The 15,542-nt window shown below is 34.1% G+C and overlaps 1 protein-coding gene across 1 annotated transcript; it reads right to left on the bottom strand.

The window, feature by feature from the left end:
* Positions 1-865: 865 nt before the first annotated feature.
* Positions 866-8,394, bottom strand: IBR3 (acyl-CoA dehydrogenase-like protein). The gene is made up of 17 exons (XM_085743723.1): positions 8,115-8,394; positions 7,863-8,000; positions 7,237-7,377; positions 6,854-6,985; positions 6,392-6,577; positions 6,049-6,126; positions 5,705-5,818; positions 5,525-5,623; positions 5,074-5,191; positions 4,715-4,950; positions 3,485-3,679; positions 3,239-3,381; positions 2,728-2,812; positions 2,423-2,632; positions 1,515-1,667; positions 1,325-1,429; positions 866-1,235 (listed from the first exon to the last, which is right to left on the bottom strand). The coding sequence occupies exons 1-17, from the start codon at positions 8,226-8,228 to the stop codon at positions 1,038-1,040; spliced, it is 2,445 nt and encodes an 814-aa protein (XP_085599849.1). The 5' UTR covers positions 8,229-8,394; the 3' UTR covers positions 866-1,037.
* Between the last annotated feature and the right edge of the window lie 7,148 nt (positions 8,395-15,542).

The following is a 15,542-nucleotide window of genomic DNA, read 5'->3' as shown; positions in this document are numbered from 1 at the left end:
CTTCAAAGAGGTTTGCAAAGGGAAGAATGGTAGAAAGGTGTCTCGTCTAATTTGGCTAGCTATAGTGTGGTGCATTTAGATAGTGCAATGACATTCTTTTCAATGAGAAGACAGTGAATATTGCAAAAGTGGTTGATAGGACTAAACATAGTATAACCTTGGTTTATCTATAGAGAATGAAGAAATAAGAATCTTGTTTATGCTAATTGGTAGGCTAATCTACTTTGCTTATATATAAAAAAAAAATATCTGCTTGGGGTGCCCTTTCAAATTGACATTTGAAAAATGGTGGAAATAACATTGAAAGCGTGGGATCTACATATTTTTTTTTTAGGTACAATCTACATTCCTTTAAATACACATATAAGATTAAAACACTAATTAGGTGGATAAAGTCGTAATCTACTTTGCTTAAGATTAAAACACCACTGCTCCTCCAACTCATATAAGTTAGTTACTCTAGGAAGTGTTAACTTGTTGTCTTATGACACATGTTAAGAAACCAAATGCAGATAAGGGTATGTTAACCAATGCCACCGTATTTAGTTTCTTAACATATGTCCTAAAAGCAAAAGTTAACAAATAATATATAAACAAAATTAGTTAAGTGTAATTTGTGTCGTTCTAAAAACATGTGCATTCTCAGAAGTGTCCTTCACAAACAATTGTTACATGAAAGTAAAAAAGTTATTATAAAATAAAAATTTTATTATTAAGAGGTAATTTAGGAATGACATCGTTAAATAGAGTAAAAAGTAGTTAAACTTGCTTATATTTTGATATCACTAGATGTGTATTTTTTTTCGCTTATATTTAAGACAGGTAAGTCTTCAAAATTAACTGAGTTGACATACCAGGAATATACATGAAAAAACTTATTTTGATTAAAAACTCTTGCACATTACATAATGCTTCCAAAAGGCATTTCAGAACACTGCTATTGTGATATAGCTTTGTTTTTTTTCCTTAGAACACTTTATTAGTGGGGTTGTGAATTCCCCTTCCTGAGCTTTTATTTGGTGACTTTCTATTTGTTCTCAAAGCTTGGCTCTTTGTATTTCTAATTCTAACTTGCCTATGGTACCCAAGTGGACTTCGTCCGGGCCGTCTGCAATTCTCAAAGTTCTTGCAGCTGCCCACAGATGAGCTAGGACAGTGTCAGATGATACACCAGCTGCTCCATGCACTTGAATGGCCATGTCAAGTACCATCAATCCCATTTTTGGCGCAGCTACCTACACTCCAAGACCAGCCATAGTGATGATTTGAAAGAAAATTATCATGGGTGAAGCGACAGCAACAGAAGATTAGAACAAGAGTATACCTTAGCCATTGCAATTATCCCTCGAGCTTTTTTGTTTCCATACCGATCAAGCTGGTCCGCGGCTTCCAACACCAGCAACCTAGTCTTCTCTAGCTCGATTCGGCACTGAACAAACGATAGCTTAGTAAGCAAAGATCAAAAAAGGGAAATTGAAATATATTTTTATTTTTGACTTGCTCAACTCTAATACCTTGGCCAAATCTGAAACAAATGAGCCATGCTGAGCAATCATTTTCCCAAAAGCTTTTCTACTAAGAGCTCTGTGAGCCATTAGTTGCATGCCTCGCTCGGCAGCGCCTATTAGTCTCATACAGTGGTGCAGCCTTCCAGGACCTAACCTAGCCTGCAAATGCAAGTCGGCAAAAGATGAAAAATATGATTTTTGGTACTTCAGCAAGTATCTCAAACAATACAAGATATACGTCATTTGCATAAACATGTAACTCCTAGTAGAAAACATTCAAACTATCATTGATAAGTGATTGAAAATTCATTTAACTCTTTAAGCCATGGGAGAAATTGACAGATGAAAGTTGAGGCTGTTTTAGATTATTTGAAACATAATATATATCATATAAAATCATGATTGTATCTTAGAGTTTCATAGCTTATCACTTAAGATTGATTGGTTTACATATTTTCCTTATAAATGAGGGGTTAAACTTTCAATCCTGATTATATTTTGTTTACTTAAGATTGATTTAGAGATTATCTATATATGATATAAACTTTCAATCAAACGGTGAATTTCGTAAAATATGTATCCAATAAAAAGTTATTGAGTGTGTATGTAACATTTCCTAAGTGTTACACCAGTGTAATTTGATCTATGCTCTTCCTTATATATCACGACTTATTTGATTATTGAATTTGATTGAGAGTCCAATATTAGTATAAACAAGATTAATACTCTTTTTTTTAATACTCTTTTTTTTTATAACATCAAACACTTCAATATGAATATAATTTTATTATTTTGAGTATTCCTTTTCCTATCTCTATTACTAAAATACTAATCCTACAACTTTTGTGGATAACTCCATTTGAGTCCACATCATGTCCTAATTCTTAAAGTAAAAGAAATGTTTTTCAACTTACTTGAGCGATCTCGAATCCACGTCCTTCACCCATTAAGATATTTGTGGCAGGCACACGAACATTCTCAAATACTACTTCTGCATGCCCATGAGGCGCATCATCAAAGCCAAACACCGTCAAAGGTCTCTTTATGTGAACACCAGGTGTCTGAGTATCCACTAAGATCATTGATTGTTGTTTATGCCTCGCTGCATTGAAGTCAGTTTTCCCCTGTGCCCATGTTCTTGATCAATTACTCTCTGATCTCTATTGAAATAAAATAGCATATTGACACTTAACGCAATAACTTTTAACCAAATATTTACCATGAGTATAAGAATTCTGCATCTTGGATCCATAGCACCACTAGTCCACCATTTTGTTCCATTTATAATATATGAATCTCCTTGCCTGTGAAAAGAGAAAAATTAAGAAAATAAGTAGTTCATCGCTTCATAAATGTCTATTTGCCTTCTATCGAGAAGTTAAACTCAACACCCTTAAGGTTCTGTTTAGATAAACAGCTTAATGAAGCGCTTATAGCATAAGCACTTATCATATAAGTATATATATATATATGAGCTATTTCTATAACAAGAGATAAACTACAGTCAAATTATTTTCATCAAAGCAATAAGCTGTTTTCATAAGTTATCCTGGAGAACTAATGAAAATAAGTTGAAAGCAACTTATAGACATGTCATAAGCTCTCTTAAATAGTCTCACAAGTGGTTCTGTCAGTAGATAAACTCAAATGATTCAATTAATACTGGCCCTCAATCAGCTGAATGGAAAGAACATGCACATGTATTGCTTCAAGATTATAGATAATTCTACCTTTTGATGGAACACTCAATATTGGTTGCATCAGAAGATGCAATTTGCGGTTCTGTCATAGCAAATCCAGACCTAATCTTCCCCTCAAGCAAAGGAATAAGCCATTCTAGCATTTGTTCTCTATTTCCGTTGCGCAATAAAACCTAAAATGCAAGACTATATTACACCCTTATCGAACACAAATGTAATGATGATAGAGAAAGTGTTAAATTTGATTAACCTTGCAAACCTATAATATCATCTTACCTCCATGTTACCTGTGTCAGGCGCACCACAATTAAATATTTGTGGAGCCCAAAGAGAATGACCCATGAACTCACAAAGGTATCCATATTCAAGATTTGTTAGACCCGCCCCCAACAACAAGTCATTTGAATCAGTAGAGAGATTATTATTGCTCCCATCAAACAGAATTTTCTTTGCCCTCGCAGCACTATCAACCTGCATAAAAGCAAATACACATTCACAAGATTAGTCTAAAAACATAATATCAAACAGAGAACATTTAGTATTTTGTTTCACATTATTATAAGTGGTATCAATATATTGTCCTCATAAGATTATCATCTTCTCTCTGCCTATATTTTATTCTATCTAAATATGCCCTACCATTTCAACCTATAAGTTAAAGTTTAGATTAGTTTCTAGCAAATAGCAACATCTTAGTTAACTTGTGTCTATGGTTCTCCAGTTATGGAGAAGTCTTTACAAACTTATCGATGTTCATAGAAAAGTTAAATGAATGGGCTTTTGCAAATTTGAGATGCAACGGCTAATTTCAACTCACATGGGAATTTGTTTAAAATCGATGGTTACCACAAGATTCTTTTAATAGGTCTTTTTCCATGCATGCATCTTGAGAAGTTTATCCAAACCTACTTGTAATGATTCCACAATTTTGAAACTTCTACATAAGCATTATAATACCTCAATGTGAAACTCAAAGCTTGACCAAAGATGTTTATGTAACAATCTCTTTAAAGTATAAACACATTCTAAAAGCATGAACCCTATGTAAGGTTGAATACTTCATATTGTAAACCACCACGTTTAGTTCATTCTCAGTGGCCCATAAATACTAATGTTGTTTCAGATTATTGAACATTTGAATAATAGTGTGAACTTTGGTCCCCGAAGGTGTAGCCTAGTCGTATGAGTTGGGATGGGACACTGAAGGAGTATTAAGAAGGAAGTCCAGGGTTCGAACGATGCTGCTAACAAATTCCCTCTCCTCCTAACTAACCACTAACATTTTCTTATCCAAAAAATAAATAAAAATAGTGTGCACTTTGAGAAGAAAACAGTGAAAATCCTTGTATACCAATTGCTAAGGTCTATGATAAGGAAATGTGTTCCTATTGTTAAATAATTTGGAGGAAGCTGTAATATTTCAAAAACAGATGGAAATATGTTAAAAGCTTCTGAAACAAGTCACAGATAAAATATATCACAGAAGAGCAGAATATAGATACATACCGGAATCCATAAGTTCCACAGGCCTTCTTTCTTTGCTAACTCCTTCAATTTTTCCTCTGCTGGGTGAACAGTCCAACGTGCTTCTGATTGGGAAAGTTTATAAAACTCCTCTTCCATGGGGTATATGTGTTCCTCCATGAACTTAATTATTTTATTCCTTAGCACTAAAACCTTTTGACTAGGAGCAAACCTTCCCTCATTTGGGAGGTCTTGCACTAATTCTTTTGCATTTACACCTGATTTGTTAAAAGTTCAAATTCCTCAGATATTAGTGTAGTACTAATAATCTAATATGATTAGCTTCTGTTACAGCAATAAAATATATGTGGCTCAATGTGAGAGCCGATTGGTATAGCTACCTGAAGGAGGATGCTGAGGAAGCACAACTTTGCGCTCAATAAATTCCCAAGCAGCTTCGATGAGACCATTAGCAAGTACTTCTGTGTAACGAGCACGCTCACCACCAGATGCATTACCCTATATTGAACACAAAGAAGCCACATATAATTAAGAATATGTTTGGATTGCCTTATTTGAGCTTATCTACTGGCATAAACACTTGTGGGACTGTCTGAGAGAACTTTTGAAAACAACCTATGACAAGTCTACACGCTGATTTCAGCTTATTTTCAGGATAGCTAATAAAAAGAGCTTTTAAATTATATAAAAACAGTTTGACTTTATTTTATCTTTTGTTATAGAAATACTTTATACATAAGCATGTGATAAATGCTCAAATAACTTGTTTATCTAAACAGATCCTAAATCCCAAACTCAAATGACAAGAGCATCTCTAACAAGTTTGGATACCTTAACCCATCTATTATACACTCCAGCATAAATTGAAGCGCCTCGGAAAAAAGAAAAGGCAACATAGAACTTCCATTCAGCAACAGGCCATTTTCTTCCCTGGCATCAAAAACTCATTGTTAGAATTCTTTAGTAGAGGAATTTTCTTCCAAATTGAAAATATATAGTAACAGCACTTACTGCTAGAGAGCAATATTCAGCCAAAAACTCTGGTAGAGAAGGAATTCCCTGCGGTAATCTAGAACGTTCCATACCTTCTTGTACGCTCTTTTCGCCAATATCTTTAACATAACACTGTCAAAGAAAAGAAAGCATGAATTACATTGGTAATTCAATTAACCAACAATTTATATATCTATGATTCTGTTTTAGGAACATTTTAACAAACTAAAAAAATATATGAAATTAATATCTATCAAGATCTAAACAAAAAATCAGGTGCAAAACAACTACACAACACAATGTAACAAATCCATCTTTATGCACCAAGATCTTGATTCAGAACGTCAAAATATAGTACATACCATACAGATATATGCAACATCACACATTTGGTTACCAAGGGTAGATAGTTCCCAGTCAAGTATGCCAATTACTCGATCCTGCAGCAGAAACAAAACTCATCAGGCATAAGAGCTGGATTCTAACTCCAAAATGCTAATCTTAACACTGTCCAGACTCCAGAATATTATGCACATGGCAACATAAATTTCCGTTTCTTTAGCATGATAGTTATGATACTCTGGTTTTGAGCATTACCAGATAGAAAAATAAATGTATGCATTAATATCAGAACAAAGAAAAAGGACTTAGTTTTTCAGTCACGGAACTTTGGTAAAGTGTATAGTTTTACCGAATGAATCTTACCTCTGTGGGATGAAACACAAGATTGTCAATGCGAAAATCTCCATGAACCAAGCCTGCTGTTGCTCCTGAAGAATCTTCAGAAGGGATATGATGTCGTAGCCAATCAATCAAAGCAAACATTTTTGGATTGCTTGCAGGTTTACCCTCACTGGTTGAGGAGACATATTGCTTAGCCCATCTCTCAATCTAAAATAAATAAATAAACAATCCATTAATGCTATCAAGTTCGTATCTGGTAATATAAAATTAATTTGATCCTAACCTAACACTTCTTTTGTTGCTTATATAAATTCAATGCAATTGAGTTCAGTTTTTCTATAATCCATACAGTGATACAAGGTTCATCAAGGAGTCAAATGACACTTCTCCTTATCCTAATAAAATATATCTATTTGATAAAAAAAAACTTCTTCAAGACATAACCTTGACCGTAAACAATGAGACATATCTGAAAGAACTTACCTGTCTTTTGCAATAATCATTACGTCGCCCGTAATTTCCCAGACCGATGGAATCCACATTAGCAGAATGTAATGAAGCTAAGGTTTTAGCAGTTTCCCGATAAATTGCGCTCCTACTCTCTGGTGCCACACCCTGACACATTCATTTAATACAATTCAACAACAAAACTAATGGTTTTCAATTGCGATCCACAGCCACAGCTGCAGCTGCAATTCAAAAGGATTGAGATCTCTGCAATGGCATTGCAACTGCAATTTTGACTGCATTTTAGGTTCCCCAAAAAACAGCGACCACAACCACAATTTAAAACCATGATGACAATCCAGTCCTGCAATCGGTAATTTTAGTTTAGAACACTAAAGATGCATATAAACAAACCATACTGGTAATTTGGGATCGATGAATATCCGTCCTTCCAAATACTCCATAATATAAAATGGTGTTCCAATAACAGTTGGATCATTGCACAAGCAGAAAACTTTAGGAACTGGAACATTGGTATTATTGCCTAGAGCCTGGAGAACCTGTAAGTTGAAGGACAAAAAAGAAAACAATCAATTTTCTTTCTCACTAACAGTCTAACACAGTTTCAAAGATCTATCAATTTGTTACAGGCCTCTTCGGATTGGCTAATTTGAGCTTATCTACTGACATTAGCACTTGTAAGACTATTTGGAACAGCTTATGGCATGTCCATAAGTTCTTTTCAGCTTACTTCCACAAGCTCGTCAAAATAGTTTATGAAAATAGCATGTAGCTTATATAAAAAAATTTGACTTTATTTTACCTTTTGTTATAGAAATTTCAAATAGCTTATACATAAACACTTGTACGACAAAGGCTTATTTATGTTATACGGGACTAATAATTTGTTTATCCAAACATGTCTCATTCTATACCACAACTTTTTCAAATCCAAAACTGGTTAACATTCAAAAATCATCATTGAATCATTCTAAACCTGAATCTCTTACTTATACCATAAGAGATTAGGATTAAATATACAAACCTGAAACTCTCTTTCAACAGCATGAGCTGAAGCCAACAATTTCCCAGCAGGCTTTTTCCTAAGAACATATTTCTTGTCAATGGATCCATTTGAACCAACTTCCATCAAGTATGTTGGATTAGACTGTCCATGTCCAAACTATATAACAATTCAAAACAAACCAACAAAATCAAAAACAAAAGGAACAAATTTTGATGCAAACGAAGATGACCCAGATGAATACAAAATGCAAAAATGAATGAAAAATGGAACCTGGGAGAGATTGAAATGAGTTGGAGAGAGAGGGAAGCCAGAAACGTTGGAAGAACAATAATTGAGGAGAGAGTCATGGTTGAAATGGTGAGAGTCAGGTGAATTCCCCGCCATATCCAAATCCAAAATTGATCTATAACAGAGAGAGAGAGAGAGAGAGAGAGAGAGAGAAGAAGAAGATAGAGTTGGGGGGGTGTAAGTAGCAGTGATGTGTTGAAGACAATCAAATCAATCTGAGGGATGATGATTACAAAGATATGTTTGTGTCTGTCTAGTTGAATTGATTTTTCAAACGTTTACGTAATAATATGATAATTTATTTATTTGGTCTTTGCCATTTTGGTCGTGATTGTAGGATAGTAATGACAGAGTTTTCAACACATATTTTTCAAACCACTTTACTGGATCAGTTGAAATTTCAACTAACTTGGTGTACTCTCTCTCTCTGATTATAAGTTCTCTTTGAAAAAGTATAGTCCTTAAATTTAAGCCTTTATACGAATCACTGGATGTATTTATTTTTTGACGTTGGTTATTAATGAATTCATATATAGAAATTTTGTATTGCTTATGAAAATTCTTTTGTTTTGAATGCATGACCACCTACGGAAAATACTTGGGTGACATAATGTTACCGTGACATTAAATCTGGGCCACACAAAGGTGTTGTGTTGTGTGGCCCAGATGTGTTGTATGTGTTGTGTGGCTCAGATTTAATGTCACGGTGACATTATGTCACCCAAGTGCTTCCCGACCACCTACTCTCAAAACTTCCTCATCTCTTGTTAAAAGTGTTTTGATTTTTGTGTACATAACAATGGAACAATATACCATTAAACTCTCGCCACTCATCAACACATTTCTTAACATCAAATTAAATAAATATAAGCTAGATACACAAAATGTTGTTAATTTTAATGAATGATAAGTCAATTTTATCTTTTATTTTAATCCGTATGATTTATTATTGTGAGTGACAAGCAAAGGAGAGCTCCTTTTTGAATTAAAAAAGACAATATAAAGAAAACACATCGAAAACAAAAATACTTTTTATTGATATGGAATTCGGTTTATAAGGCAACAAACAAAACTTTTTATTGGTGTTAGATAGAGATAAAACGGTTAAACCAAAATACTACACTCTCAAAACTTTCTCCTCTCTTGGCAAAAATGTTTTGATTTTTGAATACATAACAATGAAGCAATATACCATAAAACTCTCACCACAACACTTTTCTTAACATCAAATTAAATAAATATAAACTAGATACACAAAATGTTTTAAATTTTAATGAATGAGAAAGTTATAAATTTTATTCATATTATATCACTTTTATCTTTTATTTTAATCCGTATGATTTATTATTGTGAGTGACAGGCAAAAATCAATTAATGCGTGTTTAGATTTGTCATGAAAGTTACACTCATCCACACACAAAGGCGACATTAACCTTTGCATTTGTATTAAATTATCTTAAGTTTGAAGACGATTATGCAATAATCTCCAAGCAAATAATAATATCTTCGATGAAAGCAGCTTATTCCAAGTGACTTTCTACAGAGAGGAATCACCAACTTCTTCAAAACTTGATATCAAATCATAAGCTTCTTTAAGTGAAAATATACCATCACAATTAATATCCCAATTCCATGTCTCCACCAAGTTCTCCTTCGACACAAATAAATCTCTTCTCCAACTCCAACAGCCTCTTTCAACACTACTAGCTAACACCTTATTCTTCACAGTCAAATTTTTCTCCAACACTAAATTAAACAACATACTAAAATGCTCCTTTAAAACCTCCACATCAATCAAGGCTTGTGCTCAAATAACATGTTAGACCATCCACAACAGAACACCCCGATTTAAGTGCTTAAATGAGACCCCCTTTGTCCACATCACTCATTTTACAATAGTACTTATTAAACACCAATTTTCTCCAACCCAACACCACAAAAGAAATTACTAAATAGACCCCACAAATAATTCTATATCATTACATTTCAACAAAAATTTATTTATTTCATTATGATTTTTTTTTTTTGAAGAAATCAAAATGGTATATATTAACAGCGGCGGTGTAAACTCTTTAGTACAAGGTGTACCAAAGAAAACACCCCGAACAACAAACAAACAATCAAAGTTATTACATCAAAAGGTCAGTCGATACCCAGACAAAGTAAAGGGTCCGACCACCATCTCTGAGTACCGTACACAAAAGTAGTATTCTTAGCTTTTAACCACCACAACGAATGATATTTAACTTTTTCTAATAGCTGTATAATTGGTGTCTCAATATTATTAAACAATCTATTGTTGCGTTCATTCCAAACCAGCCACACACAGAGGAGCCAAATTAACTGTAGGAACGACCTGCGAGCTTTAGAGTGACCTGTATAATGAATGAATTGATGCAAATGTTGTGTAATATTTTGAGGGTCTACACCATTTACACCAATCCAGGATCTAATATGCTGCCATAAAGAACCAAAAATCGGGCAATGAAGAAACAAATGGGATGCCGACTCTTTAGTGCCGCACCCCGACACACACATAGCATCCGCATTCTGTAGAATACCACGCCTTTGAAGATTAAGTTTGGTAGGTAATCTGTCCTTTAGTAAACGCCAAGCAACGATAGACACTTTCAGCGGAACCTGTTTATGCCAGACAAGGTCTACTGTTGTATCTACATGAGGAGGAACCGAAGATGTCAGAATCTGGTACGCGCCTTTCACTGAAAAGCCATCACTAGGATCCGGATCCCACTGCCACCTTTCAGAGATATTAGCCTGTACAACAACAGTGTCAAATAAAATCCTACACTCCTCTAACATCTCCTCCTCCCACACCCACAGACGTCTCCTCCAACTCCACGCCTCACCTCCCTGCTCCCACCCTAAAGCGAACATTTCCGCCACCGTACTAAACTTATTTGATGCAAGATCATATAAGCGTGCAAACCTCCTACAAAAAGGCACATCTCCAGCCCATCTATCTAACCAGAAAAACGTGCTCGCTCCATCCCCTAACACTCTCGAGACCCTCTTTGCAAACCAGCCCCCCTCCTCCTCACCTACACCATCCTTAATCTTCGCTATCTCCCTCCACCAAGATGAAACACTCCGGCCCCCAACCTCCAACCTCCCTGCCTCCTCACCATATCTTGCCACCAAAACCCGATACCAAAAACCGTCTCTATCCACCAACAACCTCCAACACCATTTACCTAACAATGCTATGTTAAATTCCCTCAACTTCCTCACCCCTAAACCTCCATACTCCTTTTGAGAACAAATAGAGCTCCAAGCGATCCAGGAAATTTTCCTGTTATCCTCACTCCCTCCCCAATTTTTTTTTGTTAAAATAGATTCTATGAGAGAAATAATACCTGACGGAGCCTTGAAAAAGGAAAGAGCATAGACAGGAAGAGAGGTCAGGACTGATTTGAGTAGAACCAAACGGCCCCCCAAGGATAGAAAACGACTTTGCCACCCCGCTAATCTAGATTTAATGTTAGACACCACAGGTTCCCAAAATGCCAACCTCTGGGGATCACCTCCAATCGACAAACCAAGATACAAGAACAGAATTTTACCCACTTTACAATTTAACAAAGATGCTGCCTCGGTCAACCAAGAGTCTCCAATATTAACGCCAACTAGTAAACTCTTGCGAAAGTTCACTTTAAGGCCAGACATATCCGCAAATAAAGTCAACACTGCCCTTAAAGAACGCAAATAAAGACATATTTATTTCATTATGATTTATTAAATAGGGTCCACAAAAAGTGAAGAGAGAGGGTGCTTCCATAGCCACCCTTCTCCATAGGCACCCAAATATTATACTCTACAATGGGGGTGCCTATTTAATATGATGCTAAATATGTGAAGCACCCACCATTGAGAATGACCTTACTACTATTTACTATTGTCTTAGTAACATTATCCACAAATCATCTCCCTCTACTCCGCTCATAACTTCCTAACAATACAAAATTATACATCCATCCAAATCGAATCTTTACATCCCAAAACCACTTCAGCGTTTGCATGATCATCTATATATGCCAAAACTTGACGTCAAAGTCCATCATTCTCCCTCGTTAATTTGCAACCCCCCTTCCCTAAAAGAAACCTCCATCTCTTTAGCTAAATACACTTTGTCCCAAATAGAACCATTAAATTCTACAATTCTCTTCACCCTAACTCCATCAAAGAGATTTTAAAAGAGACTCAATTTTAATTAAATTAAATTTTAAAAGAGACTCAATTTTAATTAAATAAATTATTATATCTTCTGAGAGATTTATTATTATTTTTTTTGAGAGGAGAGAGATTTTATTTAAAATAAAATTGTTAGTTTTTATTTTGCGGTTACTATATCGCAAAATTTATTACATATACATTTTTTTATTATTTTTAACAAAAAAACTTAATTATTCCTTCAAAAACAAAAAGCTTAATTATCAATGATTTATTAATAGTCGGGCCCCTCCTGCTGTTTTTTTCTTCAAAATGTTCATGTATACTAATAATAGTCAAACCTTGTTAGTCCAAAAACAAGGATAGGGTCAACACTCAACAACGTGTAAAAGAAAATTGGGTGGAAATACTGGCGAGAGACCAATGAGCGACTGTGTGTAATGGAGTACTTGCAACAGGGTAGTACCTATAATAGAAAAGATAGTCGAAAATAGACAGGTGATTTAAGCATGTAGAGAAAAGAGTTATAAATTTTATAGGATGGATAATAGATGAGATAAAGGATAATAAGATCACTAGGAACCGATGATGACCAAGAAAAACTATTATTAAAGATTTAAAAATTAATGAGTCGAACTGAAACATGATTTATGATAAAACGTTATAGCGTAATTTGACTATGTAGCCAACCTTACTTAGTTGAAAAAAGTTTGATTGTAGGTGTTGTATCCATTTCCTGTGTTAACATCTTCTGCCCCATTTCTTATACTCAAATTAATTTGTTTGACTTTGCTATCCTTTATTTATTGTTCACTTATGATAGAGATAAACACAAATGATAAATTAATCGGATCTTTCACTTATGTGTATTTCTCCTATAAATGGGAAAAAAAATGAAGATAAATAAATGACGCAAAACCAAACTCCAAATTAATAGCCAAGTCCAACCAAGACAATACTACTCTAACATTCGAAGTCAAAAGGCACAACTTGTGACCCAACTCCCCCAATTTGCACTTGCTGTCAAACGGTATACTTTGTCCCACCAACCATATAATTCTAATAAGAGAAAATAGATATACGGTAAGTTGAGTATTTTTTTTTTTTTGGGTTAATAGATCTTTACCCTTCTGTAATATAGGTTATTTTCAGTTTTTCCCTGTAAATTTTTTTTTGTTTTGATTTACCCCCTTAATAGGTCAAACAAAAACGAAAATTTATTAAAAAAAATTAAAATTGGTTTTTGTTTGGTCTAATAGGGGGTAAATAATTTTTTTTTTTACAGGAGGGTGAATAAAAAAAAATTACAGAGGAAAAATCGGAAATGACATATATTAAGGGGGGTAAAGACCTATTAACCTTTTTTTTTATGTGTACAAGGTGACAAACATCATTAAAACTTGTTCATATAATTGCGATGTTTTGAATTCAAATCTAAATAAATATATCTAACTAAATAATTTTAATATTGTTTGTTGAATTAGACTTTATGAACTTTAATAGAAGCACATATAATATTGAAAAAAGGGACCAAGAAAATCAGTAGAGGTTCTGGAAAATGTGTGGGTTCTTCAATCCACGTCTCCTCTGGGTTAAAAATAGCTTGTTTAGCAAGCATATGATGAGTAATATAATTTCTATTACGCCTAGGGTGAGTAAACAAAATAAGAGAAATGCTGTTTTTTTAGAGGAAGAGAAATACTTGTATAGTTACAACCTTAATTTAAAATTATTTCGACACATTCATAAAATACATATAATTTAAATATTTTTAAAATATATATTATTTAATTATTTTCTCTTTAATTAATTTTGATTTATGTGTGTGTCTGAATGAATTTTATTTACTTGTGATCAAAGATTCCTTCTTGCCTATTCTACAAATGGCGTTGAAACCTAAAAGATTGTTTAACAGATAGTTTCTTGGTTTGTCTCGGTGGTTGCGTTTTTACGGCGCCTTTTGTAATGTTTCTTTTTGCCCTATCGTTCTGCTTGTGCGAGGGAGGTCTAACATACATGCTGCTTAAAATAAAAGTAGCAGTCGTTTGTGATTACGTCATAATCCTTGATATTACGGAAAGTTACAATCAAATACGGCTGATACAACCTTAATTTTGGCCACATTGCAGCTTTAACTACATTACAAATTATTATGTCGCGACACAAAACGCACGGACCTTCAGTTAAAATCCTAATCATAAGTAGGCCGAACCAAACATCTTACGAATGCACCACCGTTTGGCCTCAAAAATCTTGTCCAATTAATCAGGGAATGTGGAATCCAGAAATTTCATGCTCAATTATCTCATTAGGGCTACTGTGACAAGTGAGAAATGTAGGAAGACCACAAGTCATACCTTCCACAACTGTTAGGCCAAAAGCTTCATAAAATGCTTGCTGCAGCAGGTAACAAAGAAATGCTTAAAATTTATTTATGATCAATTTCTAGCTCATGTGAATTTTTTAATTTGAAATAATGTCAAGAAATGTGATGCAAATATTTCATATTCCAGATTTCCAAGTTCAATTGGGGAGAGGGTCTAAGGGTAGAACTTTTAAAATCATATACAATCAAAATTTTGGACACCCCAAGTCCTTGCTTTTTTTGTCAAAAAAAAAGTCCTTGCTTTTGAATTCTTAGTAGCATGTTGTACATGTGTCCATTATTCCTTCCTTAGTTTACCATAATAATCTCTTAGCTTACATTCATTAAGCACTTTTAATATTTAATGAATTGGTACATAAACTCAGTTGATCATGCTAAGTGCAAAGTTGCCAATGTATAGCCTTAAAACACAAGGATTAAAAATGCTTAAAAACAACCAAGTAAATATTCATTAAATGTTAATACATTCTAACTAAAGAAAGTTAGCTCATAATAAGCTCAAAAACAACCAAGTAAACAAAGTTAAGATTCAGTGCCATTAAAACGTGAGACCAAGGAAAACATAAAGGAATTTAGGAAGACAGCAAGAAAGCCAAAATCCAATGAATGGTTAAGCACCAATTCAACTATTTTTAGGGATGGTAACGAGTTGAGTTTGGTTTCGTCTCCATACATGTGGTTTGAAAAAGTACATGTACCTAGACGGGTGCCCGTTTGGGTAGCAACTTCAATACCCTTATATCCATTACCTACACTTTGACTATAAATAAAAATCCTCTTGCAATTTAATTAGGATTTATATTTTTTAGTATGCATTTTTTAAATTAGGATTTAGA

Source organism: Medicago sativa, chromosome 2 (genome assembly GCF_051527215.1).
Source record: "Medicago sativa cultivar Bolivia chromosome 2, Bolivia_mono, whole genome shotgun sequence".
In the NCBI taxonomy this organism is placed as follows: Eukaryota; Viridiplantae; Streptophyta; class Magnoliopsida; order Fabales; family Fabaceae; genus Medicago; species Medicago sativa.
This window is presented reverse-complemented; position numbering and strand designations above follow the sequence as displayed.

What these genes read in the sequence shown, in the direction of transcription:
- IBR3 (XM_085743723.1), bottom strand. Translation starts at nt 8,228, where the DNA reads ATGGCGGGGAATTCACCTGACTCTCACCATTTCAACCATGACTCTCTC. An exon ending in TCATCGATCCCAAATTACCA is followed by an intron (nt 6,986 to 7,236) that starts GTATGGTTTGTT and finishes TGAATGTGTCAG; the next exon opens with GGTGTGGCACCAGAGAGTAG. An exon ending in ATGTTGCATATATCTGTATG is followed by an intron (nt 5,819 to 6,048) that starts GTATGTACTATA and finishes TTTCTTTGACAG; the next exon opens with TGTTATGTTAAAGATATTGG.